Source organism: Poecilia mexicana, unplaced genomic scaffold, assembly GCF_051168715.1.
Source record: "Poecilia mexicana isolate PSO_F unplaced genomic scaffold, ASM5116871v1 scaffold_15, whole genome shotgun sequence".
NCBI classification, from domain to species: Eukaryota; Metazoa; Chordata; class Actinopteri; order Cyprinodontiformes; family Poeciliidae; genus Poecilia; species Poecilia mexicana.
This window is the reverse complement of record NW_028263384.1, coordinates 26,217,073-26,243,237: the sequence shown is the minus strand read 5'-3', so window position 1 is coordinate 26,243,237 and position 26,165 is coordinate 26,217,073. Positions and strand designations below refer to the sequence as shown.

The window sequence follows — 26,165 nt, the reverse complement described above, 5'->3', positions numbered from 1 at the left end:
CCTTGACACACTCCCCTCACCAGCTCTATACAGTAATCACACATTGTGTTCTCCCGCTCACAGCTTCAGGAATGAACACCGGCTCAAAAGGAAAGTGAAGGACAAGTGTGCAATACTGCAGTGTTTTTGTTGTTGTTGTTGTAATAAATTTCCATTGGATGAGAAGAGGCATTTTCTGCAGTTTAATTAGCCATATGTAAGGAAAAGTTGAGCAGGACATTTGCTTTGAACGTCAGCGTTCAGGTTATGAAATTGCTCTCAGGAGGTACTTCAGATCGCTTGCTGAAAATCAGCCAATCACAGGGCAGCAGTTTCTAGCACATTTCGGTATCTGAATGTGGTGAGGGAAACTTGATGAAGTTCAAAATACAGAAAAGGATCTAAGAGACTGACTGCATATTTGTTCATGTGGTCTGAGCATTTCAAAAACTATTAATCTGCTTAGATTTTCACTCAAAACCATTTCTAGATTGAATATTTTCGATCAGTCATGGAATATCATAGAAAGGCAACAGTAGCTCTATTTATGTACCATAAAATCTCTGAACTTAGTTGAACCCTGAGGCAGACGTGCTACAGCTGCAGAAGATCACAATGAGAGCCACTTTTATCTGCTATAGAGGCCGTGGTTACACAACGTTTCCAAAAACCGTTTCCTGCTGTGTAAATGAAAAAAGAAATTGCTCCTACTCAACTGAGGCATGAGAAGGAGAAGATGAAATCATGTAGTGTGCATTCCAGGCCTGCAGGAGGCGAAGAAGCTTTGAGAACTTTCTGATCAGCAGGTGTGTTTTCGTAAACATTGCCACGTATAGAGATGAACGCATCATTTGGCACATACAGTCTCTCGCTGAAGGCAGAAATGTTCCACAAAGGCCAGGTTTTACTTTGACAAAGCAAATAATCTGAAGAGGTGACGCAGCGAAGACAGAAGATGGAGGTCCGCCATTGATGATGTGCAGTGTGCAGGTGAAAATCGGGCCTTAATGCACAAGATGACACGTTGATGTCATCGTCTCTAAACTTTTCCGGTTTGTATTCATATGGACAAGATTAGCATCCTAAAAAGTTTCGCTCTGGATCCTGTTGTCAAATCTTTGCCTTATGTCCAGCCAAAAACCCCGTTTCTGTGTAAATGAGAGGCCAAAACGCAACAAAACATTTGCATTTTACAGTCCTGGTGTTGTCGTGCAAAATGGAGCCTGAGACTGCAGTTCACACACACTATTCAAACCACATTGAAAAAGCATTACCTGGTCCAATGAATCTCGATTCTGTCTTTGGCATTCAGATTGTATAATTGGACTGATCCATTCAGCCTTGTATGAACAGTTCAGGTTGGTGGTTGTTTGAAGAGGGGTTCTGTGAAATCAATATTGATAACAAATCACTTGGAGTGGAAAGATGTAAAATCACAGTGAGCTTATTGAAAACTTGAGTGGTGACAGTGAGAAGCTGGAAAGATGTACTCTGTCTGTTTTAGCTGAAATTAGAAGTTTAAAAGTCAACAATTTCAAACTTAATGCCGTTCCAGTTTCTATGAGGAGTAACCTCTGAAAAGCCTATGTCGTTTGGGTTTTCTTTTGTTGGTTTTTGCTAAAGGAAATCAATAAAATCTGATGGCATGTAATTATATTTGACTAATAAGTAAATGTTAATTCTTAGAAATATAGACACATTTTCTTATTTAAATGTGTGAAAAAGATTGCTCACTATGGAGGAAAGGGTTGTTGTTTTTTTTCCCATAGATTTTGAAGCTGAATATTTTTGTAGATTAATATTTATTAAGCTATTTTATCAATAAGCTTTCTCACAAAACAGAATATGAGTTGAGCAGGTGCAATGCCTATGGCCCCAATTTCAGTGCATCAAACTTAAGCGGCGCAGGTCTTGTTGCAAATTTAAAAGGATGTAAAACTAAAAAGTGTCCCTTTAACCCTTGTTAAGGTCATACTTAAATGTATTTGTAACAGCATTACCGTGTTTCTTATGAAATTATTTATAATATTTAAATGTGCTGTGGGCACTAAGATATGAGCAAGACTTAAAAAGTTTAACAAAATTTGGTCTGTTAGTATGCTATGCCTGTTATTTATACTGTGAAAGAAAGTAAATAATGTTTTTGTTGCCATCAGATTTATCTCCTTCCTTTTACTGTTTTTTTTTTTTTTTTTCTCAAATGGATGCTAAATCCATGGGTTTTTGAATTTCTTGTGCCATGCTTTCTAAGCCAGTTGTGGCGAGTTAGTGGTGAGAGGTAAGGTGGGAGTGACAGGTGGGTTGAAGGTGGAGGTGAAATTAAGCCTGGGGTGAGCTTTGAGTCCCTTCTTGTTTGCTCTAGAGATGGTCATGCTGACACAGGAGATCAACCAAAAGTCTGAGTGGATTATAGATTCAGCTGATGATGCTGTGATCCACAAGAGTGGGAGCATGTGAAGGGGAGCTGGGACAGGTGAACTTATATGCTGCAGGGAATAGTAATGAAAGTCAGTTGGAGGAATGCAGCGTGTGAGAATATGTGTTTGAGACTACAAAATAAATCCAGAAATTACATTTTCTTTCCCCACAGTTTTCACTTCAATAAAAATGAGCTCTTGTCAGCTCTTTAGTACATTAGTTCACAATATAATAAATTCACCACAAAAATGACTCAAGTTTGAAATGCTTACAGTACTGAGAATTTAACTATTTGAAAACATTTTAACAACACTCTGAGTGGCCATCGCCTACAAAGGGTAGCTGCTTCAAGTCAAATAGAGCAGTGCCTGAAGTCGCAGTGCTTACTTGGAAAGTTGGTGATCCCTGGCAACCCATCCATCCATCCACTGTACTGGCTATCACCGCAGGGTCATATGGGAGTTGTTGCCTATCTTCAGCACTCTGGGGGCAAGACGTGGGGTACAGCATAAACAGGCTGTCAGTCCATCATAAGACAAACAACCATACACACACAGTCTAAGGACAATTTAAAGTGGCCAATTAACCTAGCAGTCATGTTTTTATACTGCGGAAGAAAGCCGGAGTAACTGCAGAACCAACGTATGCATGGGGAGAACATGGAAGATTCCAGACTGGGATTCACACCCAAAACCCCTCATGCTGCAAGTACTACCAAATGACAACACTGCCCCACTGGGAAATCCCTTGTTCTGCTGGCGTTTTTGTAGTAATGTCCTCAAAAATACCGACCGACTGTCTTTTAAGAAAAAAAAAAAAAACTAGCATAACCATGATGACATAACTAGGAACATTATAGAAGAAGCCATCTGTTATTCAAAAATCTTGCATGTTTTTGAATGTTTTAAAAAATATATATTTAAATTGAATCCAAAATTCAGGATTTTGCAATGCTTACCTTCTTCCAAATACCCTAAAAACAAACTGACATGCTATTTTCAATACACCGTGTAGGAAGCGGAAGCAAGGAACGAAAAAAGTGATGAAACGAGGACATGAACTGGAGGTATGGACTATGAAAGGGACGATAGAACGTCTTCAACTCAAGGTCAGATATACGAGTTAACGCGAATGCAACAAAAATATTCGGCATGGACTATCATGAAATGGAAACATCACATTGTTTTCTGTAACATTATCAAGTTTTAAATATATAAAAATTTGTATTAATATCAATACCCTTAATGTTAAAATGTAACACTGCGACTAAGTGTAAATTCCGATATTTTTCGAAGGCCCTCGAAGGCAACTGGGTGACGTGTACTGTTTTGCTCTTGGTGGCGGGAAGCGGATATTTTGCTATCGGTTTGGCTTTTCTTATGTTTTTAACTACATTACTTGAAGTATAGCAAATTAGCCTGTCATAGCTCACCCAATTAATGAAAGTTCGTCCGATATTATGCGTGGGTGGGATTACTAACGTTTGCGTCGAAACACTCGACATTGATATTCTTCGACAGCTGAAAGTTGCATAAACTTAAATGGAGAGCTTATTATTACGCGATAACCCGCTGCTTTTACCTCTAAACAAGAAGAAAACAGTCTATGATGGGTTTATAACCGTACAGGTAGATATTCTCGCATAAAAATCTATTTTCTCGGTTTGATAGAGCAAATGTCCAACCTGTTTAAGTATCTGCGTCATTGAAAACACTTAAATAATGTAAACAGGATGCCAGGAGTTTACAATTGTTTTATTGATCTCGTCAAATATCATGGCAGCAACAGAATGTAATGGAAAGATGTGAGGTCCCCTTAAAGTTTGCATTACTCTTCTATTTGGTCATGTTGAAACATACAGTTCATCTGTAACGGTTGCAGTCTGTATTCAAGCCTTTTACTCTGATTCCCCAAAATAAATTAGTTTTAAATTAATTGCAATTTCAGATTTTTGTTTTGTTCGTGAAAAAAAAGAAAACCATGAACTCTTTTCCTTCCACTCCACAGTTATGCTTAACTTTGTGTTGGTTTTGTCGTCACATTACATTTATAAGGTATGTTTTCTCCAGGAAAGAGACTTCAGAATAAGAATACTCCTCCCTCCAGATCTCCAACTGAAGCGGGCCAGGTACTAATAGGATCTCTTTGGTTTATTAATAATTGCATTAAAGCCCAGCTTGATTTCATAGGGAGTGTTTTTCTAACCAAAGAAGCTGCATTTGCTCCTAACTTTTGTCTCTGCAGGCTTCACTGCTGTTGGCAGCTGAAACACCTGTTGCGTGAATATGAGCACATAGTGAAGCAGGTAAATGTATAATCAGTTGCTTGTGGCATCACGGTATTAAGTGAAACGTTGTGTCTGTCTTCTCTGATTAATATCTTGTCGTTTCCTGTGTATTTATCGCCGTGTCATGTTGCCTTCTTTGTGCCCTTCTATTTCTTCCCCCCACTGTTTAATTAACATTGCCTGGAAAATGTCCGCATTTGTTACGTGGGCCCCTCAGGGTTATTTGGATGAGATTGATATTTCACCCTGGGCTGCAAAGTTCATTATTTTCACAGCCTTTAAGCTATCATTAATTATTTAAACGGGTGGCAGCACGCATTAATCACAAACACTGTGTTTGATTTGAACGGCTGGCTGAAGGAAAGCAAAAATAGACGGTGTCACTTCATTATACCTTCATTCAAGGGTGTCTTTCTCACAGAGGCTGCAGCAGTCGGTGGATCTTGGCGGTTTCATTCTGGAGTTGAAAACCGTCTTGGTAAGGACAAGGATGACATGTGATGTGTATAATTATGAGCAAAAGATGCACACGTAGACCTTAGATTGTTTCTTTATGTTATTAAATGATCCTATGAGAATTCAATTGATTAAAGTGGTTTAGAGGAAAGCGGATCTAATACAGTTTGGCTTGTGGTGAAATGATTTTGGTCAATAAATTTGAAGCGGTATGATTTGCTCTTTTTGCGTGTTTGTTGCAGGAAGTGGCTCTGAATCGATGTCCCGAGGGTCGCTCCGTCCCGCCTCCTCGATATTACTCCCAGCTCATATCTGAGATGGAGACTGTCGGGTGGGATAAGTAAGTATAGAAAAATTATTAAAGGAATGTTAACAAAACGCTCAAACGTAGCATTCAGCTTTAACAATCATTTAACAGACACACAAATGTTCCCATTGAACAGTTTCAGTGGAGGCTGAAATTGTTCAAGCAACAAAGTTAAAATTACATGACAATCATTTTACTACACAATTATATTATTTGAGTACTGATAATATTAAATGTGGTGTTTTTTTTTTTAAATGAGACAAATGAGTATCCACTCTTGTTGAATGGTATATTTAAAACAAACACAAAAAAAACAAACAAAAAAAGCAACTTAGATGAATATTGCAAACAGGAATATTGGGTATAATTACGATACTCTGAAGATTTTATTTTCACCAGAAGCATTTGATAGTAATTTAGGGCAAACATAATCTGAGATGAGAAGTATTTGTTAAAGTGCAAATTGCATTGAGTCATTGACTTGCAGCATTCACTGCTCCTCAAGGAGCTGGGGGTTGACAGTAGATAATCGCTTAATATTATGCATGTAGCGACAGTGGAGAGTAAAAACTCCCCTTTAACAGGAAGAAACCTCTAGCAGACCGTGGCTCAGTGTGAACAAGTGTTTTTTGAGAAGATACACAAAAAACACAGAAGCTCTGACCCAGCAGTAGTTTATATGTGGAGAACAGTAGAATGTTAATGGCCTCAGAGTTTGCAATTTATCCAAAATCTGCAACATGTGGATATCAACTAACTAACCCCTTATTCATGCAGATACCAATAATAAAAGAAATAATAATTAAAAAATTACTAAAGTATCAACCCAAACACATTTACATTTGCATAACTTTGTAAAATAAAACAATTAAAATGTAATTGTCTAGTTTTCAGGTGCTTCAGAGAAATGTATTTCAGAGCAAACGTGGGAAACTCCACTGAATCAGTTTGTACCTAATTTCTGCTTTAGATAACTGTTTTGGCTTACAGAGGAACCCAACTAATACCAAAACAATTATTTTTTTCTTAATGAAAAGCATGTTAACATGGTTCCATTTCCCACTTACATGGTCCCAGGACACTGTGGAAGCAATTTGTCAGTGGAATTGCTTGCTGATGGAGCATATTCTGTTAACCGATCCTCATATCAGCTCTGTGTAAGAATCTGAACCAACAGTGGAAGGGAAAGTTCCAAAAACGTCATTTTTCAAGTTTCCTGTTTATTCCCCAGAGGTAGAATCAAGTTGGGGTGATGAAAACCTCCCTGCCTCATGTGGCTAAATGGAGCAGTCTTTTTTTTTTCCTCCCTCTCCTGTAGCTTTCAACAACACATGGCCACATTAACGAGGGGTTCTTAATGACTTCCTTATTTTTAGTTATTGAGTTACAGTTAAATCCAGGTCGCCTTTAATAAAGCTCAGCTCTCGTGCGCTGACGGGCCCGGCTAATACCGTCGTCAGGAGAAGGCAGTTAGCAGGAAGATATGTGTTCTCCCTCAGCTCGGATTAATCCTTGACTACCACACTCATTTTCCACTTTCCTATTAATGACCACGACTGCAATTATGATATTAGCAAAATGCAAATGCCTCTAATTGAAGACTCTCAGGTTTTAATAGGAGATGGGGGGTGAAGGTATGCTTAATGCTAGAAATGGGACTGACATCATTTTCAGTGCGGTGTTACGGTTAGAAAGCATTATACACAGCGGGCCTCAATCTCTAAAGCACTCGAGATTTGCTTAGCGTCTTAATTGGTATGTGCCGTGCTAATAGCCACCGGGGGTTTCAGCTGTAATAGTGCCTGCTGATTGGACCAGGTAAAGCGAGTCTTCTCTTCCCCTCCACGTGCCTCTATTTGGCATTTCCTAGTTTGGTCATCTTGTTAGGCTGCGAATGGCAAACCTGTGACGAAAAATGCGCTAATTAATGGAAAATGGGGTCAAGTAGGTCAGCTGCTATCACTTGATTCCACCAGAAACATGGCCCTGATGGCTCCTGGGCTCATTATGGGCGCAGCTGGTGCTCCGTGTTCACAACCTGTTGGAGAACGTGCAGGGCTTACTTCACGTCTTCCGACTGCGGTGTTATCACTCCGTCACACTGTGTTGGTGTTTTTTTGCTGGGCCTCCTAGGTCTACCAACACAAGCTTTTTTTCCTCCATCTTTGTTTTTCTTACATTATTAGGCCAGCTAATAAATTACTCCCCCTAATCCTGTAATACAAACATGATCTCTAATAGTACTGGGAATTCCCGGGTTACAATTTCTAAGTAATGATGGTGTCCCGGTTACCACAATAACACCACGAGCCAGACTCGTGAATCTGCACGTCTTAATCCTGTATAAAATTAGTGCATATCTCTCCTTGTCCCCTCCATTTGTACATGCCACGGCCCTCTGTTTGCATTTTACATGTGTGTTTTGTGATCCAACATACAGAAAGTGTTGATCGCACTATTCATGAATCACACTGTCAACATGCACAGAGTACAATATCGAATCTCACCCAAATTTGCATGGTGTAGAAGTGGCTCACATTGCTGCGGAGTTGCAAATGGGAAGCTCTCATCAGTCTTCCCAGCAAGAGGTTGGACTATCATGCTGATTCCATCATAGCTAAGACGGGGTGGCGGCTTGTCCCTGGTCTCTGGGGTGTGAGACCCTGTAGCAATGGAGATGAACATGTGGATATTTTTGATGCAGTTGCAATCAGCCGTTTACTCATCCGGAGGGGTTTAGTACTGACATAATTATTTAAACTTTTCTTCTCCAGGTTGCTCAGATTTTTCAATGAGTTGGTTTGCTGGCAAAGGCCAGGCTCTTGAGCTCCAGTTTCCAATTTTTGAGGAGGTTTTGGGAATGTCATTTCAGAAGCTTAATGCTAGCCTAATTTATCTATTTATATTTGCTTTGCTCAATGTACTGGTTTTATTGATAGTGAAACAGTCCAACAGAATGATGCTACCACTGGATTAAGAAAACAAAATTGATTATCCATCATATTGTTTTCATTTTAAGTTTTATTCTGATCTGTGAAGTGATGTTGAAGGTAGCGGTGGGCATTTATTGCATCGTTTATCATAAGAATTTTGATTTATTGTTGTCTTGACAAATTTGAATTAACGCTATTAAGACATAAAATAACAAAACTGACATGATAAAAAAAATTATTTTTATTATTTTCTCCATTTTTGGAAAATATGATCAAAAGTTGTTGCTGTGTGCAGCTTAGTGATACAAATCAAACATCTTAAGTTGGGTCCTGAAGAAGCCAATTTAATTTTTTTTGTGTGTGTTTGTGACGTTATGATTTCTGTGCCATGCAGTCACAGCCATACTGTTACCTAAAAATGAAGTAGTAAATAGATTTCCGTCATTATTTTTATCATTATGACAGTACCACAAAATATCATAATAAAATTCTGAGTCCATTTTGCTCACTTCTACTTGTATTTGTTGCCTGTTACATGCATTTATACTTTCTGGCTGTTTTGAGGACTTCCTGAAGATGTTACTCTGTTTGCCTTTGACATGTTGATGCTGTTGTTGTCCTTCTCTGTGGCTTTCAGTGTGAGAGGCCTGATCATTTTTATGAGCTGAACCCAAATGGACAGCGCCTCCCGTCGTTCCATCATGTCCCTAAGTGTGTGTCTGAACATCACTTATCTCTCGCTCCGCTCTATAAATCTTGGCTAGATATACAACTCTGTCAGCCTCATCACAGAGCACCATTGTAATATACTGTAAATCTGGACAAGGGTTGTGTAGATGCTTTGTCTCAGATCAGTGTTTTGTCTTCAGACCTCAGTAGATCAGAGGTGGACTTCTGATTGGTTATCACTCGTTGAAACGGTCGTGATGTCGTAAATCTGACAGCGGTGTTGGTGAATGGTTGCGCCACATCAGCATTTTGTCCTGTTAATTGATTTAATTTAGGACATGAAAAAGAGTCTGATTTATAGGATGACTCCAAAAGCTGAAGTCACCCAGAGACACATTATTTTCTGGCAGTTTAAGTCCACTTCTATAAGTGCCACCGCAATACAGTGACAGTTCATTTCTAAGTGAAGTGCCTGTCCTAGCGGCCTATTCAGTTATTTCCTGCTCATGTGTGAAGTTTAAGTATTTTCTAGGTCTGTATACATTTCAAAAAAGAAAACAGAATGTGGAGAAACCATTCAAAATCCCCTTCTTCCCTCCAGATAAACATAATCTTAATAAATCCCCCAAAAAAGCAGCTTTGATTTCTTGTATCAAGGTAAAAAAAAAAAAAAAGCTATCCAAACCAGCTAAACTCTGTGTGGAGGTATAATCGCCTCCCTTGTTAAACCAAAAACTAACTGCTATAACCACATTCCTAGACAGCTGAGTTCAGTTTCATTAGCCGCACCCAGGCCTCATTATTCTCTGACCTGCAGAATGAAAGAAGCTCTTAAAGAAAAACCATCCAACAACATTGAGTAGGCTAAAAGATCTGCAAAAACACTTCCTGCCTGATCTTAACAAACTCAAGAACACACGAGGAATCGATCTTGTCTGTAGTGCTCACTCAAGGTGGCGTCACTGTGGTTCTAACATTCTGCTCTGCTTCCTGCTGTCGTAACTGAGTGTTCCACCTTAAACAGGTTTACAATGCTTGAAAACCCTCGTTATTGTGGGTGAATTAAACCAGTTCTGCAAACAGTAGTGGGACAACATTCATCCATAACGATGTAAAAGACTGATGAACCAAGAAAAGCTGGATGTGTTATTGGAGTAATAATTGCACATCGGGTTATTAGGTTTAAGGGGGTATTACGTTTTCACATAGAGCTCAGTTAGTTTGGATAGCTTGTTTTTTTTGTTGTTTTTTTTTTTTTTGTGAAATTGCATTTTCTGTTATCAAATTACGTTTATGGTTACACCCAAGTTTCACAAGTCTCTTTCTTCGTCACAATTTCTCCACGTCTCCATGTGAGCCTCGGGTCCTCTGCCTCTAAAAATGCACATCAAGAGTGGGCACTGAGATCAGCGAAGGTCTAATTAGCTCTGTCCTTCCTCAGGATGCTTTCCATAGACATGGACTTCCAAACACTGAAGCTGAGGGCCGAGGACTCCTCTGGAAGGCAGCACACTCTCACTGTTAAACTCAAGTCAAAGGTGGGCCACTCGCAGCAACTTTACAGCAACTTGATCGCTGTCACTCCAACAAAAATTGCTCATCATCAGGCGACCTGCAGTGAGTCCAAATCACAACAGGCCAACTTCTCCAAAACTGCATACTGGGAAACATTCATTTAGATGATAGGGAATCTGTGATTTACATCTGTGCCCCTAAATGTAGGTCAGACTGGAGAGGATGTGGAGAGACACGATAACCTGCTGTGACTGAGATGTAACTCAGATAATGCATCTCTTCACAGACCTCAGCAGGACGGAGAAACCTTCCTGTGTGCACAGAGAAAACCAATAAATTCACACTACTCTGCATAACTGCTGCTGTCAGTCAATGCTTTCATTTCATTTCTCATTTCAGTTCATTTTTGCACTTTAGTCATTGGCCAAAAGAGAGAGAGAGGCTTAGTTTTCTTTATTTATTTTTTTTACCACATTTATAAATTTGGATGCTGATTTTAAAGAAAGGTCAGATTTTAGTCTCTGACCAGATCACTGTCTTCCACATGGTTGTTGTGTCTCTCCTACAAGCATTTTGCCAAAATACAGCAGGGATTTCTTTGGCTTTCCTTCGACAATTTAACCATTCTGCCAAACTTTTCCAAAAAAGGCTAGAGTTGTGGAATGAGTGACTAATGTCTGTTTAGTCCCAACTAAGCTGTGGATTTCTGTAGCTCCTTGGTTGCTACTCCTGTGATCTCCTTGTCCAGTCTGTCAGCTTTATGTTGTGTTTTATGTCGTTACGTGACCTGCATCATGTAACGACAGGTGCAGTGAAAGTCCATCCAGCAGGTCAGATATATTATCGGCATGCAGGATCTGCATGGCACGGGAAACATAATTTACCACTAAATATAGCATCCAAGCAGTCCATTGCAACCAAAATATTGTATATATTTATAAATTAGTTACGATAACTATAATTTAGCTCTAAATACCATATTGGTTGAGTTTTATTTGCTGGCTGATTGTGATTTTGAGTTGATGAATTATCCACATTTAGCTCTATTTCTTTTCATTAATGTCTGTTTTGGTTTGATTTAATCAGTATTTAAAAATTAGAATCTAAAAAAATCCTTTGATTCTTTTTTTTTTTATGATAAAACAGTATCGCTGCCTTTGAATTTGTCTATGACTTGTTTAGAAGCTTTAAAAGTCGTCCCAAACTTTAAAAACTAGATTTCTTTTTGAGTTTCTAGCTCCTCATATCATTAATTTGAATTTCAGCAAAATTGAACGTGGATAACAATATAGGTTAAAGCTTAAAGCGCAATAGTTTTCAAAAAGTTTTCTTAGTGCACAAAGTCAACGAAGGCATCTGTTGGGCAGCAGGAGTGGAAGGAACTCAGAGTTGCAGAGTGTGGGCACGGTGTCATGGTGAGGTGGTGCTTACCTAAGCTGGGATGACGTCCACCGGGGATAAGGGAGGACTGTGAGACCCCACACTGTGCCCACCTGGCCCTCCTCAGCCCTCTGGCACCTCCCGGCCTCCAGCTGCCTCCCCCAGATCCAGCGCCAGGTCATTCCTCACCAGACGCAGCTCTGGAAGAGGCGGCACTGGCATGGACGCGTGGAGGCTTGGACGACTGGGGAGTGAGGGAGGACTGGGGAAGGACAAAGAGTTTCATAATGTTGAAGGTGAACAGAGGCGGTTTACCAAAGATTCGACTTTGGCTTTACCAGCTTGTTAAATCTGGGCTAACTCTGCTTAGTTCTTAAAAATGACTGCCAGAAAGATTTAAATTTAAATTAAATTAAATTAAAATTAAATTAAATTAAATTTAATTTAGAAAATTAAATAAAAAATTTTAATTTCATTTTCTAAATTAATAAAGAAAAGGTGGAATAGCATTTATTTTACTGAATCATTTGAAAACGGTAACATATCAATGTGTTTTCCATATCTAAAATCTGGAAATTTGTTGAACTTTAGAGCTGATAGAGCAAATAGAATAACCAGCAGGATTTGTCAAAGTTTCCCAATACCTTATTAAAAGTTTATGCATCATATCAGATCTGAGCTTTGACTGGGCCATTCTAATTCCCAAACATGTTTTGATCTAAACCCGTCCCTTGTATTTCTGGCTGATGCCTCTGTCTGCTGCGTCCACAGCATCCAGCAGAGGCTCCTGACTGTTCAGCTGACCTGCCAGTCCCTTTGACCATCACCTGGACACCACAGGTATGGACTGCTGCCAAAAGGTAGACCACCTGTTACACGACTGAGATATTTTTCTGAATATACCTTCTCGCCTCTTAGTATCCCTTCAGGTTAACCAGACCATAGTTAGTTCTACTGAATCCACTCCATTATGAAATAGAGGGTGATGAGAATCTGTGCGGGTAAATAAATTTCTAATTAATGAAATAACATGACTTTGTTTCTAATATGTCTTGAATTTAAACGGGAAAAGTATTATTAGTGTGTACATTACCACTCAGATCATTCATGACTTTGTGTGATTACATCACCCAAACCATTTTGTTTTAAACTTGCATGTAGTTTAGTTTTTTTTGGTTTTCTTTTTTCTATTAGGAATTGACAATCTAAGAAATTTTAGATTTAGAAATGTAGATTTTTCTTCAGACTTGTACTGAACAGACGCGAGAACGAGTTTCGTTAGTCTCATTGTTTGCTTCAGGCGGTGGCAGAGATGGGAAGTACAGATCTGACCAGAACTCAGAACCAGACATTTTTTCACAGCTTTATAAAGTCTGGAAAAGTATGGAATGTGATCAAAATCAGTGTTTCAGTCTGGACACGTTCCTGTATGGGAGAATGAAACGGGCCATATAAATGAAAATAGAGCATGGAAAAATATTTCTTGCCTTCTCTAAGCGTAGCAACCGTCCATCTGTAAAAGCATCATCATTCTTTTATTCCACCATCCATCCAGTGTTTGTTCATCCACTCTTCAGTTTTGGCAGGTTTTGTGTATAAGGCCTGACCTTGAATAAAATCAGTGGACTAAATTCCTCCTAAACCTTGTTAATACTCTAAAACTGGGTCAAAATGGACTGAGAACTGTGCCAATCTGAGAATGTGGGAGCGTTTTTGCTAAAGGGGAAGAAGATCCCGCTGACTGGACTGGAAACCGGCCTGGTTTTGTTAAACTCTTAACATATTCATGAATGAAAAATATTTCTAATAAATATTTTAAGTCTACACTGAGCAGCTGTTTGAATCTGAACTGATGTTAGTTCACAGTTTGTAATACTTAAATTGGTTAAAACTGAACAAATGTGTGTTTTTTTTAGATTCTGATCCGTTAAACCTTTAAATGATTTTACAGTGTTGGTCTTAATTATAAACATAGCAGTAAATTGTCCACTGTCTTGTTTTGTAAGCTGTACTGCTACAGAAATCCATGAATTATTCTCAGTCAAATATTCTCCTAGACAGCAGCACAGCTGAGTGTGGGTGGAATCTGGAGGTGTGTGCTTTCTCAACAGCCCGATTTTAAGGGAGACAAAATTTACACCGATTTTTACCTGGCTTGGTCTTTGCAACTGAACGGTGAAGGCAAATTAACCACCATGAATGTTCAACAGATGGGTTATGGGTATCTCACATCTTCACGTCAGAGTGGAAAGCTCAAGCCCCGTGTTTGTTTTTTAATCTTGAAATTTAGGTGCGAAATGGGCCTAAGTGTTTACAGATTTATTTATGGAAACAACAAATGTTCTTCTTTGTTGTTCTTATCCAAAAATGTGTCATTTTCAATCTGATGTAGCGTCACTCCCTCATAGTCTTACGTGGATTGAGGCCTTTAGGAGGAGAAAACGAGGAGCTCCACAGAAATTCTTGAATCATTGTGAGTCATAATGTAACGAAGCGGGTCTCCACCTGCTCGATTAACACTTTTCCTTTTAGCCCCTCAAATTTAGTCCGCTATAATTGCCGTAAAGGTGCTTTGATGTAGAACCAGCTGTGGGCTCTTTGTGTCCCTGTGCTTCCCTCGTTATTGTTGTTTGTCGTCCTTCTTCTTTCATCTCTGTCACTGCCTCCGAGTCTGTGTGTCGCTTACAGACACACGCACATACACACACACTATGACGGAGCACTGAACTGGACTGTTCTTCCTGGCGTGTAATAAAGTCAAGAACCTGATTGCAGAGTGAGGAGTGCAGAGCTGAGCTGAGATATGTCAGTATTAGCTGTTAAAAGAAGTCAGAGAGGCAGAGAGTTGGTGGGTTAGAGGAAAGAGAAGCTAAATGTGTGTGTGTGTGTGTGTGTGCGTGTGCGTGTGTGTGTGTGAGAGCTGATACATGGCAGGCGTACAGTGAGGAGCAGCTTAGAACAGCGCTACCGTATGGAGTCTGTCTGCCTGCTGGGCCGTTGATGGATCTCTCCCACTCTGCGACATGAAGCGTGTGTGTGTGTGTTTGTGTGTGCATACATATATGCGTGTGTGCATGGTCTTAACTTTGCCAAGTGTGTGTTTTCTGTGTGTTATGTGTGTGCATGCAGGGGGAAGGGCCTGTCTGTCGGCAGCCCTGACATGTTCATTTGAATGAGTAATTATTGCCTGCTCTGTTACAGGGCCAAGATGTGCCACTCAGTGCATTTGTAAGGAACAAGATGTGGAAGAGAAATAAACCTGCGCGCACTCGCGTGTGTGCGTGTGTGTGTGTGTGTGTGTGTGTTTGTTGTTCATGTCCTTTGTGCTTGCAGGTTCTACCATATGTCAACCACCAGAAACTGCATATTTGAAGATAGAGATGGTGAATAAACATGTGATAACAAAGGCTCCACAGTCTGACTCTAGAAAATCTGGAAGTGTCGAGTTTAAATATTTCATTACGTCTGGATGAGTTCAGAGCGAATACAGAAAAGAATTTGTTATTCTATATTTCATTCCATGTCCAGTTGTCTACCTACCGACTGGAGTTTAGATACTGTCTGCTCTTAGCTTCACAACAGAACCCCCAAATGATCTAAACCACCAATTTACATTTAACCAAACGTTCAGGTGTGATGAAATTTCTTACTTTGTCTTAATTTAAGTGTTGAGCGAGTTTTCTTGTCTCTGGGGAAAGATTTAAGACATAAATAGAGTTTTACACTCAAAAGAGTAAATTCAGACAAATACTTTGAACGCACTGTTGTACGTTAGTATTTTTTTTTTGGGGGGGGGGGTGAAAATGATTCAATGCAATAACTGACAGTTATTATGTTTCATTTTTAGTTTCTAAGTACCGTATTTTCCGCACTATAAGGCGCACCGGATTATAAGGCGCACCTTCAATGAATGGCCTATTTTAGGACTTTTTTCATACATTAGGCGCACCGCATTATAAGGCGCATAGAATAGACGCTTCATACTCTATTATTACACATCCACATTAATAAAGAAATGGTCCCCGAGTACTTTATATAGTAGGCTGGCCCAGTCGTTGTTTCACTCACGGTGTTGGTGTTGCGATATTATGCCCAACTGCTTTCTGGGTAACACAGACCAACCGACAAGCTGCCGCTGCAGTCTCTGTCTCTCTTCCCCTGCCCCTCCCCCCCTTTAAATGTATTATCAAACTTTATTAACAAACCAGTGTTCTGACAACTATCCCAGCATGCACCGCGCACTACTTCTTCTACGGGGGAAAAAGAAGTTGGCGGCTGCTTAAGCAGCCTACTGCATGTCTGTGTAAACATGACGTCTTTCATTTCGATCTGAGTTAATTAGCGTAGCATTTCTGCCGGATTTTCACAACATATCAGCCACGGCAATGGACAGGGGAACCAACAAGTTCATGTCATCTTTTTTGGACAACATCAAGGTGTTTGAGCCACTGGATGCCTCCGCGTCACAGCTAAAAGCTACCGATAGATGAGGAAAACAGCAGATCCTCACACCCTCAGCATAAATATAGCTGTGGACAAGATCACTGATGCCTATTGTTCTTGCAAGGCTGGGTAAGTCGGCATTCATGGTTTTGATGGTCCACAATGTACATTAGCATATGTTTACTACTGTAGCTTGTGTTTGTGAGACGGTCACGCACGTGGTAGCTGCACTGTGACCTAAAATGGGCATTAGCCAATGAAACGCGGCCCCTGTGGTAAGGTCCGTTGCTGGACCTGTTGTGGCTCAATATTGGTCCATATATAAGGCGCACCGGATTATAAGGCGCACTGTCGGCTTTTGAGGAAATTGAAGGTTTTTAGGTGCGCCTTATAGTGCGGAAAATACGGTACATTAGATACATTTCTGTTAAAAAAAAAAAAAAAGAAAAACTGCTTCTGAGGTTACCGGCGAGGAGATGAATAGTTGAATCAGGTTAAAAGCAGAGCGATGTAACTGCATCTTCAGCATTTCTGCTCTCAGAGCTGAATGGAGGTCAGGGAGAGACATCATACATAGATAAAGAGAACTGATTGAGACAGCCAAGGAGCAACGCTCGGCTCCGACTCCACTCCTTTTATCCTCTGCAGCCTTCAGCTCTCACTCAGGTTCTTCTCTGATCGAGCAGGAATTTAAGTAACAGCTGAACCGGGCCTGGAGTAGTTATCCTGGGCTCTAACTGTAGTCATAGCGCTGGCATTAATTGGGCTGTAATTGCTGAGGCTCTCAGCACCTGGACGAAGCTTAATTGTGTGCACTGTGCTGGCACAATGACCCATAATTTTTGGTTCATTTTTTCCCCTAATTTTTTTTCCCTCTCCTTCCATCTGCATTGCTCTCCCGCACCTCTATCAGCGTCTCTTTCTTTGCTTTGAGAGCTCGTGTTTATGCGAGCGTGCTTATTGCAGCTTGAGTTGCTGCAGTTTTTAACCGATTGGTTTTAAACGCTCTCTTTCCTCTCAATCTGAAAATGTCACGGCGGACGCTTTTTGCACCAACCCACACCTCTGTGTTTAACTTTGACTAAATCCTCACTTGTACATATTCGGTCCAGTTTTTCTTGTTTACTTTGATGGGTTTGGTTGTGGATAATGTTTCAGTTGATGGCCTGGCTCTCAGTAATGTCCATTTAAAAGCAGAATGCAGCACTTTGTCGCTGACCCTGATGCTGTTTCTGCCTTCGCAGAGTTCTCTGGAGCAGCTCCACAGTCAGTTCCTGCTGGTTCTGGAGTCCCTGACGGACTTCTGGGACGTCCTGGATGAGATCGACGGGAAGACCTGGGTTCTAGAGCCGGAGAAGCCCAGCCGTTCCGACACAATGAGGCGGATCGCCATAGGTAAAGTTTGCGTCGACGCAGCTGATATTTTGTTGATGGAAACTAAAAGTAAAAGCAATGAACTGCTATTGCTGTAAATATGAATAGATTAAAGGGAGTTAGGATATTATTTCTCTGATTTCAGTAGAAAGATTTTGATTTGGTTGTGACGTCATAAGAAGCAACTTCTTCTTTGCTCCATACTTTTTCACAGTCAGTGGACGGGACGCCGACTCTTTAAACCCACGTGAAGTGGGATCATGCGGCTGAATTACACACCCCTTCCCCATCAGCCCCACATCTAATTATTATTTAATTTCCCTTTGGGATCTATAAAGTGTTTTTGACTGTGAATGTGTGCAGGAAACAACGTGTCCATCAAGGTGGAGGTGGATCCGCGGCACCCGAAGATGCTGCCAGAGTGCTGCCTGCTGGGAGCCGATCATGGTGGGTAGGAGCCCACAGACACAGTTCCACTTCTAAGTCAGGAATTCACAGCATGCACACAAGTTTATCTACTGCATTACACCCCAACAACTGACACAATGTATTAAAGCATGAAGCATCCTCTCATTATGATTCAGTTTGCAGGGAACTATAAATAGGTGACTGCTGCTGCCTGGAGGTCATGCAGCATACCGAACGTCACAGCTTCCTTCAGAGGGGTCTGTGCCTTGGAAGCAAAACTCAGGGAGAAAAGAGCCTAGTTACACCTGCCATGTTTAATAACACTCCTGTCTTCAGAAGTGTTTTTTTTTTTTTTTGTTTTGCTTTTTTTTTTCTGGTTCTGCAGCAATTATATTTTAAAAACAACAAAAAAAATGTCTAGATGCATATAGAAAATATTTATGAAAATTGTCAATATATGAATTTTAACCTGTAGCATCAAAATAATTGAATAATTAATTGACTTTTATTTTTGATTTAGGAAAGAGGCAGCCCATATAAATCAGCAAAAGCAAAATCTGTAATAAAAATGAACATCAGTAAGTTATTAACTGCTGCACAAAAAAAAGAGAAAAAAAAAAGATTTGGTGTCATGTTAATCTGCTCCAGTTATTGTTTTGTGAGTTGTTATTTTTTTGTACCTTTTTCTTGATTATAAATATTTAAAAAGCTCAATCACTAAAACCGGGTTGCATGTTTTTGCTTCCTGTGTGAGGTGAGGTGCTTAAATAATTAGTCAAGTTTATTTGTGCTTATTAACCACAAAGCAGTTCAAAAATCTTTACATGATGAAAACATGACGCAATTAAGCAAAAAAAGAAACATTATATCACAGTGGGAGAATAAAGACAAGTAATGAAAAGTTGCAATCTAGACTAGAATTTATGATATTCCAGTTATTAAGGCCTTAAATTAAAGAAACTCGGTGTTTTGACAGTTTTGCAGTTTTCTGGAAGTTTGTTCCAGATTTGTGGTGAGTAGAAGCTGAATGATGCTTCTCCATGTTTGATACAACAGCAGCAGATCTTTAATTTGGTGCTAAACCATTCAACGATTTATAAACTAACAGAACTATTTTAAATCTATTCTCTGAGCTGCAGGGAGCCGTTGTAAGGACTTCAGAACTGGGCAGCGTTCTGGATCAGCCGCAGCTGTTGCAGTAATCCATGCGACTAAAGATGAACTCTTGGATGAGGTTTCTCTAGATCTAGATAGAACTTTAGTCCTTTAATCTTCGAAGTGTTTTCCAGGTGATAGAAGTTTGAATTTGTAATCGTCCTTGTGTTCAGTGTTATTAATTCACTGTATGAAACTATACTTCTTTCATAAGTAAAGGATTAACGTCACTTAAACTTCATTTTAGAAAGTCGCTTCGTAAAATGACTGATCTTACAAAAGAACGCTACCTTTAACCCTTATGATTTTAATCAGTGTCTTTTTATGGGTGGTAATCACCCATTAAGGATGGCTTCAGAGAGTAAACCAGTTTTTTGTTTTTTACCGCTTAGAGGAAATGGAAAAAACAACTTCTTCTTCTGATCTCCACTTGTCTTCAGCCAAATTGCTGGTGTTGGTCGCTGTGTGCCGCCGTATCAAACCACCTGCTTCCTGGTCTCTCACTCACCACAGCCGGCCGGGCCGAGCTTTGAGCCTCTGCTTTCTATTCAAGCCTACGTCAATTGTCGACCATTGTTTCTGTCAGCCCAAGGTCGTGCAACTCCTCGCCTGTTGCCTAGCAATGCGACTCTAAAGATATTAAACACACGCACACTTCAGCCGCCGAGACGAGAGGCGGGCGGCGACCCTCGAATACGGAAGGTCGCCCAGAAATATTGCTTTTTGCATGTAGGAAAAACAAATATGAAAGTGATGAGCGGTGCACGGAGACGGCGCTCCCCGCGGAGCTGGAAGCGGCGAGGGTTCACATGTGACAATAGAGGCGCCGTCAGACGGGGGGGCAAAGGGCTGCTCTTTTGAGACAGACTAACTTAGTTTTTTTCTCAGGGGGCTTCCAGACGATCCTGGAGGATCTGCAGGTGCTTTGAATCTGTGATGACAAACTTCAGCTTAAATTTAAAGCTGTTATCAGAATTCACATCCAGAACCAAGTCCGACCTTTTGTTCTGTTGTTGCAGTGGTGACGCCGCTGAGGAATAAACTGAACGCCAACATGCACATGTGGTGAGTTTGACGACACAATCGTTCGTCCTCCACGTCGTTGTGTGCTGTCTGTACTAATCTATGTATCACTTAGGGCTGGGCACACTTATACAATAAGTGTCTCATATTAGTCGACTGATAATTATCGATCAGTTCTTTGTTTTAAAAATCTGAAATACTGCCAAACTTTCCTCACATTTCCTGTTTTATCCAGTTTTCACTCCATGCTTTTATTTGAGGCAGTTATAAGGCACGGTGGTAAAACCTTAAAATGCAGCACTAAGTTATTCAACAGGTCGTTGCTAGGTAACCAAAAAGTGAGCGAGTTAGTTGATGCCACCAATCTTCCTTACCTCTGCCTACATCTCCCAGAATGCTGTGCGGTTCTGACTCAGAGTTCAGTGAAATTCTATCTGACATATTATCTATTGATATTGAACACATGTCCATTACAGTATATTATTATTGATTTATTGCTCAGGCCTACATTATATCCAGATTTCTAAGGCAGTCTTGAAAATTATGTAATTTGATTTTATTGTTTTCCAGGTCTGAGTAATTATGGAAAAAAAAACTCACAGAACATCTGAGCTTGAGTTTTTGTACAACTTATCAATCATTTTGATAAACCCACATTCACTTGAAAATCCAAACAGCACCTTGCCATTATTTTTATATGTGGGTCTCAAACTGGACCCCAGGTTGTTTGGGTGTTCTGGGTTCAGTTTAGCTGCCAAACAAAGCACTGACATAACTATTTTAATGAAACTTACACTAATTTTAGATTAATCCAGATTTTTCCAAAAGTATTATTGATTTGAGTTTATCTTAATTTGCTCAGGAGTTTCATGATTTGCAGGAATAATAAAAAGAAAAGATAAATGTTGACTTGATCAACCAATGTACTCATAGGATTTTTCAAACTTTATTTTTGCTTATTTTGCTGAGAAATAAATTATAGATTTTCATTTAAGACGCCCCTGTGAGACGGGGCCACTTCTGTGTTTCACGGGATTTTACGGGACGCTCCAGAAGCCATGTCGTTGCTGAAGTGGGAACCAGTTCAGCTGCTTGGAGAGAATCTGATCATCCCTCCGGGTTTTAGGCAAAGAAAAGATGATTACTCCTCATTTCGATTCTAATTTCACCACAGGTTGCAGCATTTGCTCCAGAGCTCAGGAAGTTCTCCCTCCCTCTGTGTGAACAAACCAATGCTTTGCAGCCTTTCCATTTTTTTCTCCCCCTTGTTGTGTAGCAGTGGTGAAAGTGTCCTAATCATCCCTCAGTGTCTTTGCAGGCTCATTTGCATGTGGTTAATTAGTGTGTGAAGGAGCTGTCTGTGGTTTGCTGGCAGGAACCCGGACTCCAGCGTCTTGAACAACCTCCGGGATGTTTTGGAGATCGAATTCCCGTCACCGGCCACCCACGAAAAATCTGTATGTCACACAGATGCACCCTTTTCCATTTCAAACATGTCCGTTCTCATCAGGATTAGCTCCAGGAGCTGTGCATGTTCAACTTTTAAGCGGGCGGATGTACACAACTGCTTTTTTCTTTCCATCATTTCCATATTTTTCTCTCCATGTTTTTTTATTTATTTATTTATTCTCTTTTAAAGGTGGGCACAACTGCTCCTTTAATTGGGTTGTTTACAGATAAGATCATTAGAATAACAAAGATGGCAGAATTCTGTTCACTATCAAACCGCTTTAATCACGCAAAACCATTTATCTCTCCGTTTTTTTAAAGAAAAAAAATCATTCCTTCCCCTCCCTTCTCTGCGAATGGGTTGAAAGGGCGTTGTGTTTATCTGCTGTCGCCACGGTGATTAATGCCTCAGCTTCATTAACATTCAGAGGAGTGCAAAAAAGTTGGGTTGACCAGATGTTGATTTTTTTTTTTAAACCTGCCATCCTCTCTCTTAATGGATGGCTCCAGGGGAAGAGGGGGGAAAAAAACAAAAACAGAAGCTTCTCATTACGCAGAAATGCAAAGAGAGAGTGCACTGAAGGTGTGATAGTGGAGCAGCAACAGAGTGCAGAGTGGGAGTTGCAGGTGATGCTCGGAGGTTGATTTAGCATGTTGGTGCTCAGAGACTCCATGAGTGACCAGAACATTTTAGAAAGTGCCACTGGATGTTTCTGGATTTGTGTGTGTGTGTGTTTGCAGAGTTTCAATGTGGAGTGCGGCATCTGTTACTCCTATCGGCTTGAAGACGCCATCCCCGATCAAGTGTGTAATGACCCCCGCTGTGGCCAGCCGTTCCATCAGGCCTGTCTCTATGAGGTATGGAAACAGATCGACTCCATCACCAATAAGGTTCACTAACTCCTGGATTTAGAACGCCTTGCACAAAATCTTCATACTCAAAACTTTTCCTCATTTTGTCGCATTGCGGCCACAAATGTTAACACATTTTACTGGGATGCAAAGACTTAAAACAATATTTGGTTGCAGAAGTTTCAATTTATTATGTATTTAAACAAAAATAGAGATACATTCACCTGGTTTTTACAATAATTGTTGCTGAAATACTGAGAATGTCAAGGCTTATAGATGGTTTCATATTTTACTAATCAAAACATCGGCTATTTTCTGAGCTTTAATTTAAGTCATTTTGTAGCAATTTGATAGTAAATGAGGGCGTTACAACCATTTGTGTGACAGATGAATGCTCATAGTGGAACAGTATGGTTTTGTGGACATGACTCAGTCCACAGTAATGGCATCACTAGCAGCTAAGGATACTCCGATCAGGTTTTCCTAGGATTCCGATCACCCATCGCTGCCGATAATCTGGATTGGCTGTTAATTTTTTGTATAAGGTATAAATGCTACAATGTGATCTGGCAAAATTAAAAAAATGATCTGCTAATATATTCACCTAATTTTGACATAAACATGAAAAATACTTGCAGGCACAATACAGCAGCTGTTAAGTCACTGCAATCAGTAAAATAATATTTAACAGTAAAGCTCTCTGTACCCTAAATTATCGCCGTTAGTCAAATAAATGTTGCAACTCTGCCCCTATCAAATAATGTCAACAAAAAAGGAGACATTCACTCAAAGTTAAATGCAGGTTGCATCAAAATAAACAATCCAGAGTTACTAAATGAAAACTTCCTGAGAGCACGGCTGATTGTTTGGTGCTGGTCCTGATTGGCCGTTTCTGACTGAGCTGAGCAATTCTGCAGAACACAGGAAAGAGGCAAAGGAGCTCGATTATTATTTTCTTCTTTCAGAGATTATCTGTCTCATGTTAGGACATAGTGAAAGTTTTAATGCATATGTCAAATCTTTTGTTTGTCTAAGTTACATGCTGCAGCTTTAAGCAGACGTTCGGTGTGAGAGTTCAGTCCAGGTGGAGGTTGAGCGGCGCTACATCTATGAAATATTACTACCAGTAGTGCGGCGCGGTGGACTTTAACTTTTTTCTTGGTCATTTTTTTTTTTAGCTTTCTGCACTGCTTTACCTGCTGTCTGATCTGCAGTGAGCCTCGATGCAGCCAAACTCCATCAAGTGTCTTAAATGTCATATTAGATTTGTTGTGTCGATGCATTTTGACGTGCTTCACCCCCGAGGTAATTTTCAAACGTGGAACTTCAACTCTGAGCGTTGAAGTTCCATGTGACATCGCTTAGGATTTGCTGCTGCGCGCTTTCGCAGCGTGAAGGAAAGAGGAGATCAGCTGCACCCGAAGGCTGCGAACTGAGATACAGCCAATCGGTTTGTGTGATTGGCAACACGACACAGTGATCGGCGATCACAGATCATACACTTTTTCACCGAAATCGGACGATTATGATCGGTGGCCGATCGATCGGCACACGTCTAATAGCAGCTAATACTCACTGTTCAACCCAGTAATATATACCAATGTTTCCAGTGTTCTAAGTATAACCAGAAGCTGTAGGCACAGAAGGTCAGTGTAAAAGATAAACTGTTGAGGACCACAGCAGTTGTTTTTTGGGGTTTTTTTTGGCAGCTTTTAGTCAGTTTGCCACCTAATGTTGAAGTTCAGTCTTCAGAAGTGAAGAGGCATCACTCGGGTAGACTGGTGCGACTTCAAAGCATAGAAGAATAAACTCTCGATTGTATTTCCTCTGCTTTTTACTCAAATTCTGCTTCTCTGATGTGGTGAAAGGTGGCAGGAGGAGCCCTTGTTCTTTGAAAAGCCCTCTAAACTGTATTACGCAGAATGATATTCATATAAAAGAGTAGAAACATGTTAATGTCACCATGTCCAAGGTGATGATGAGATCAACGAGCCTTTTCTTCCCTCCAGTGGCTGCGAGTGCTCCCCTCCAGCAGGCAGAGCTTCAACCTTGTTTTTGGAGAGTGTCCTTACTGCAGTAAGGTACGTGGACGCAGGCAGCTGACACAAAGGCCCGGCCTCAGCGCCGCATGCATATTCAGCAGCTACTCGTATGGATCCATTCATCATCTGGCCTTGTCTTCTCAAAGTGCCTTCACACGCAGCTTGATAGCTAGAACTGAGTCAGAGTTCTAGTGATTTGTGCAGGAGATTTTTTTTTTCTTTCAACTTTACAGATAATTCATTAACTACAACAACCTGATGCTCATCTTTGTATTTCAGCCTATTACAGTGAAAATGGCCGCCCAGAAGACCTGAGGAGCAGCACAAAAAGATAATGACCTTCTACCTGCTTAATAAATCGCTTATGCTATTGAACCGGACTTCGGCGAACAGAAAGGCAGCTCCCACCAGAAGGATGAATCCCACACAGACAAACCTGGACTTCCAGGAGTTTCTCTGCACGGTGGCAGGTTTGCACTCTGACATGATCTGGCTCTGCTTTGAATGGATGTGGCAGTACCGCCCTCCGTTCTGATGCGGCCTTTCATCCCAGCATTCTCTGCAATCCCCATCATGCATCTGTCTCTCCCTGTCACACCGTGCCCCGCCATGGAGGCTGCGTTGATGTTCCCGTCTCGCCATGGTCCTGGTCTGCTCGTCTGTTTTGTTGTCGGGTCTTTTGGATTTAGTTCTCTGTTAAAAGAATTTTATGAATATGTATATATATGTTTTTTTTACAGCTAACAAAAATAAAAATAGATTTTGGGATCAATTTGTATCTCTGATTGAGTTCAAGAGTCATTTAAAGATGTAGTGTGGAACGGTCGTCTAAAAAAAATGATTCAGGAAAGTCTCAAAAAGCCGTTTGGCGGTGAGCCTTCAGGCCTCACACCTGTTTGGGCTGATCTCCAGGGCCAATGGGAGGACCTCTCAGGTAGCATGCAGGAATACGTTTGGGTCTGTCATCCTCCTCATCCTCCTCATCGTCCTCATCTTCCTCCTCCTCACTGTCTTCTTTTTCTTCATACCTACGTGCGGGCCTCGACCTCAGTAAATACTTTCCAACAGGAGAACCCTCTTTCTTCTTGGAGGAAAGGGGAGAAACGGCAGGTTTTTAGTGTTTTACATGTAAAATCCGACTCCAGATTCATTTCACTCGACTCCTTCTCTGTTAAAGCAGCCGGTAAACGGTTTGATGAATAGGTTCAGCTGCTGCTGAAGTGATCACTGGTTTTTGGTGTAAATAAACATGCAGAGTCCAGTTGGGTCTATGGCTTTCGTTCAGTTTCCCTTTAAAAAGCCAAAACACTGAAGTACAGTCGCCGAGTAATTACTATTTGTGCAACTGTAGAAAAGATTTGTAGTCGAGTTCTACGCTGTTTATGAACATCTGACCTCTGCTTGTGCCTCGGGTTAAATGGACAATGACCATCAAGACTGGCCAGTCAAATTCGCCACATGCAGACGCTACTGTC

At 40.6% G+C, this 26,165-nt stretch overlaps 2 protein-coding genes and 1 long non-coding RNA gene across 6 annotated transcripts in view; 1 reads left to right on the top strand and 2 right to left on the bottom strand.

The window, feature by feature from the left end:
- Positions 1-712: 712 nt before the first annotated feature.
- LOC106918711 (uncharacterized) lies at positions 713-3,486 on the bottom strand. Its single transcript, XR_015765419.1, has 3 exons — positions 3,356-3,486; positions 2,785-2,880; positions 713-1,362 (listed from the first exon to the last, which is right to left on the bottom strand). It is a non-coding gene; the product is annotated as an uncharacterized LOC106918711 (long non-coding RNA).
- A 234-nt stretch (positions 3,487-3,720) lies between these two features.
- fancl (FA complementation group L) lies at positions 3,721-25,462 on the top strand. 2 transcript variants are annotated; one of them, XM_014988683.2, is made up of 14 exons: positions 3,724-4,025; positions 4,467-4,525; positions 4,642-4,702; positions 5,106-5,162; positions 5,383-5,480; positions 10,491-10,587; positions 12,716-12,784; positions 17,632-17,782; positions 18,125-18,208; positions 20,344-20,389; positions 21,723-21,804; positions 22,538-22,654; positions 24,658-24,729; positions 24,970-25,462. In XM_014988683.2, exons 1-14 carry the CDS (start codon positions 3,939-3,941, stop codon positions 25,003-25,005), a joined length of 1,116 nt encoding a protein of 371 aa, XP_014844169.2. In that variant the 5' UTR covers positions 3,724-3,938; the 3' UTR covers positions 25,006-25,462. The 2 variants fall into 2 exon arrangements, with proteins under 2 accessions (XP_014844167.2, XP_014844169.2); XM_014988681.2 differs by lacking the exon at positions 24,970-25,462 and having other exon boundaries at positions 3,721-4,025; positions 24,658-24,882.
- vrk2 (VRK serine/threonine kinase 2) overlaps positions 22,815-26,165 on the bottom strand; it is an 18,077-nt gene continuing 14,726 nt past the window's right edge. For 2 of the 3 annotated variants that reach the window (XM_014988678.2, XM_088013095.1), the window contains exons 13-14: positions 25,583-25,774; positions 22,815-25,383 (exon numbers count right to left, since the gene is read on the bottom strand). In XM_014988678.2, the coding sequence (XP_014844164.2) occupies positions 25,033-25,383; positions 25,583-25,774 (543 nt within the window). In that variant the 3' untranslated portion in view covers positions 22,815-25,032. The remainder of the gene's footprint in view (positions 25,384-25,582; positions 25,775-26,165) is intronic. The other variant, XM_014988679.2, reaches the window with a different exon arrangement.

Coding starts and splice junctions, on each gene's coding strand:
- fancl (XM_014988681.2), top strand. CDS start 3,939: ATGGAGAGCTTATTATTACGCGATAACCCGCTGCTTTTACCTCTAAAC. Junction 12,785..17,631: donor CCATCACCTGGACACCACAG/GTATGGACTGCT, acceptor CTGCCTTCGCAG/AGTTCTCTGGAGCAGCTCCA. Junction 22,655..24,657: donor ATCAGGCCTGTCTCTATGAG/GTATGGAAACAG, acceptor TCTTCCCTCCAG/TGGCTGCGAGTGCTCCCCTC.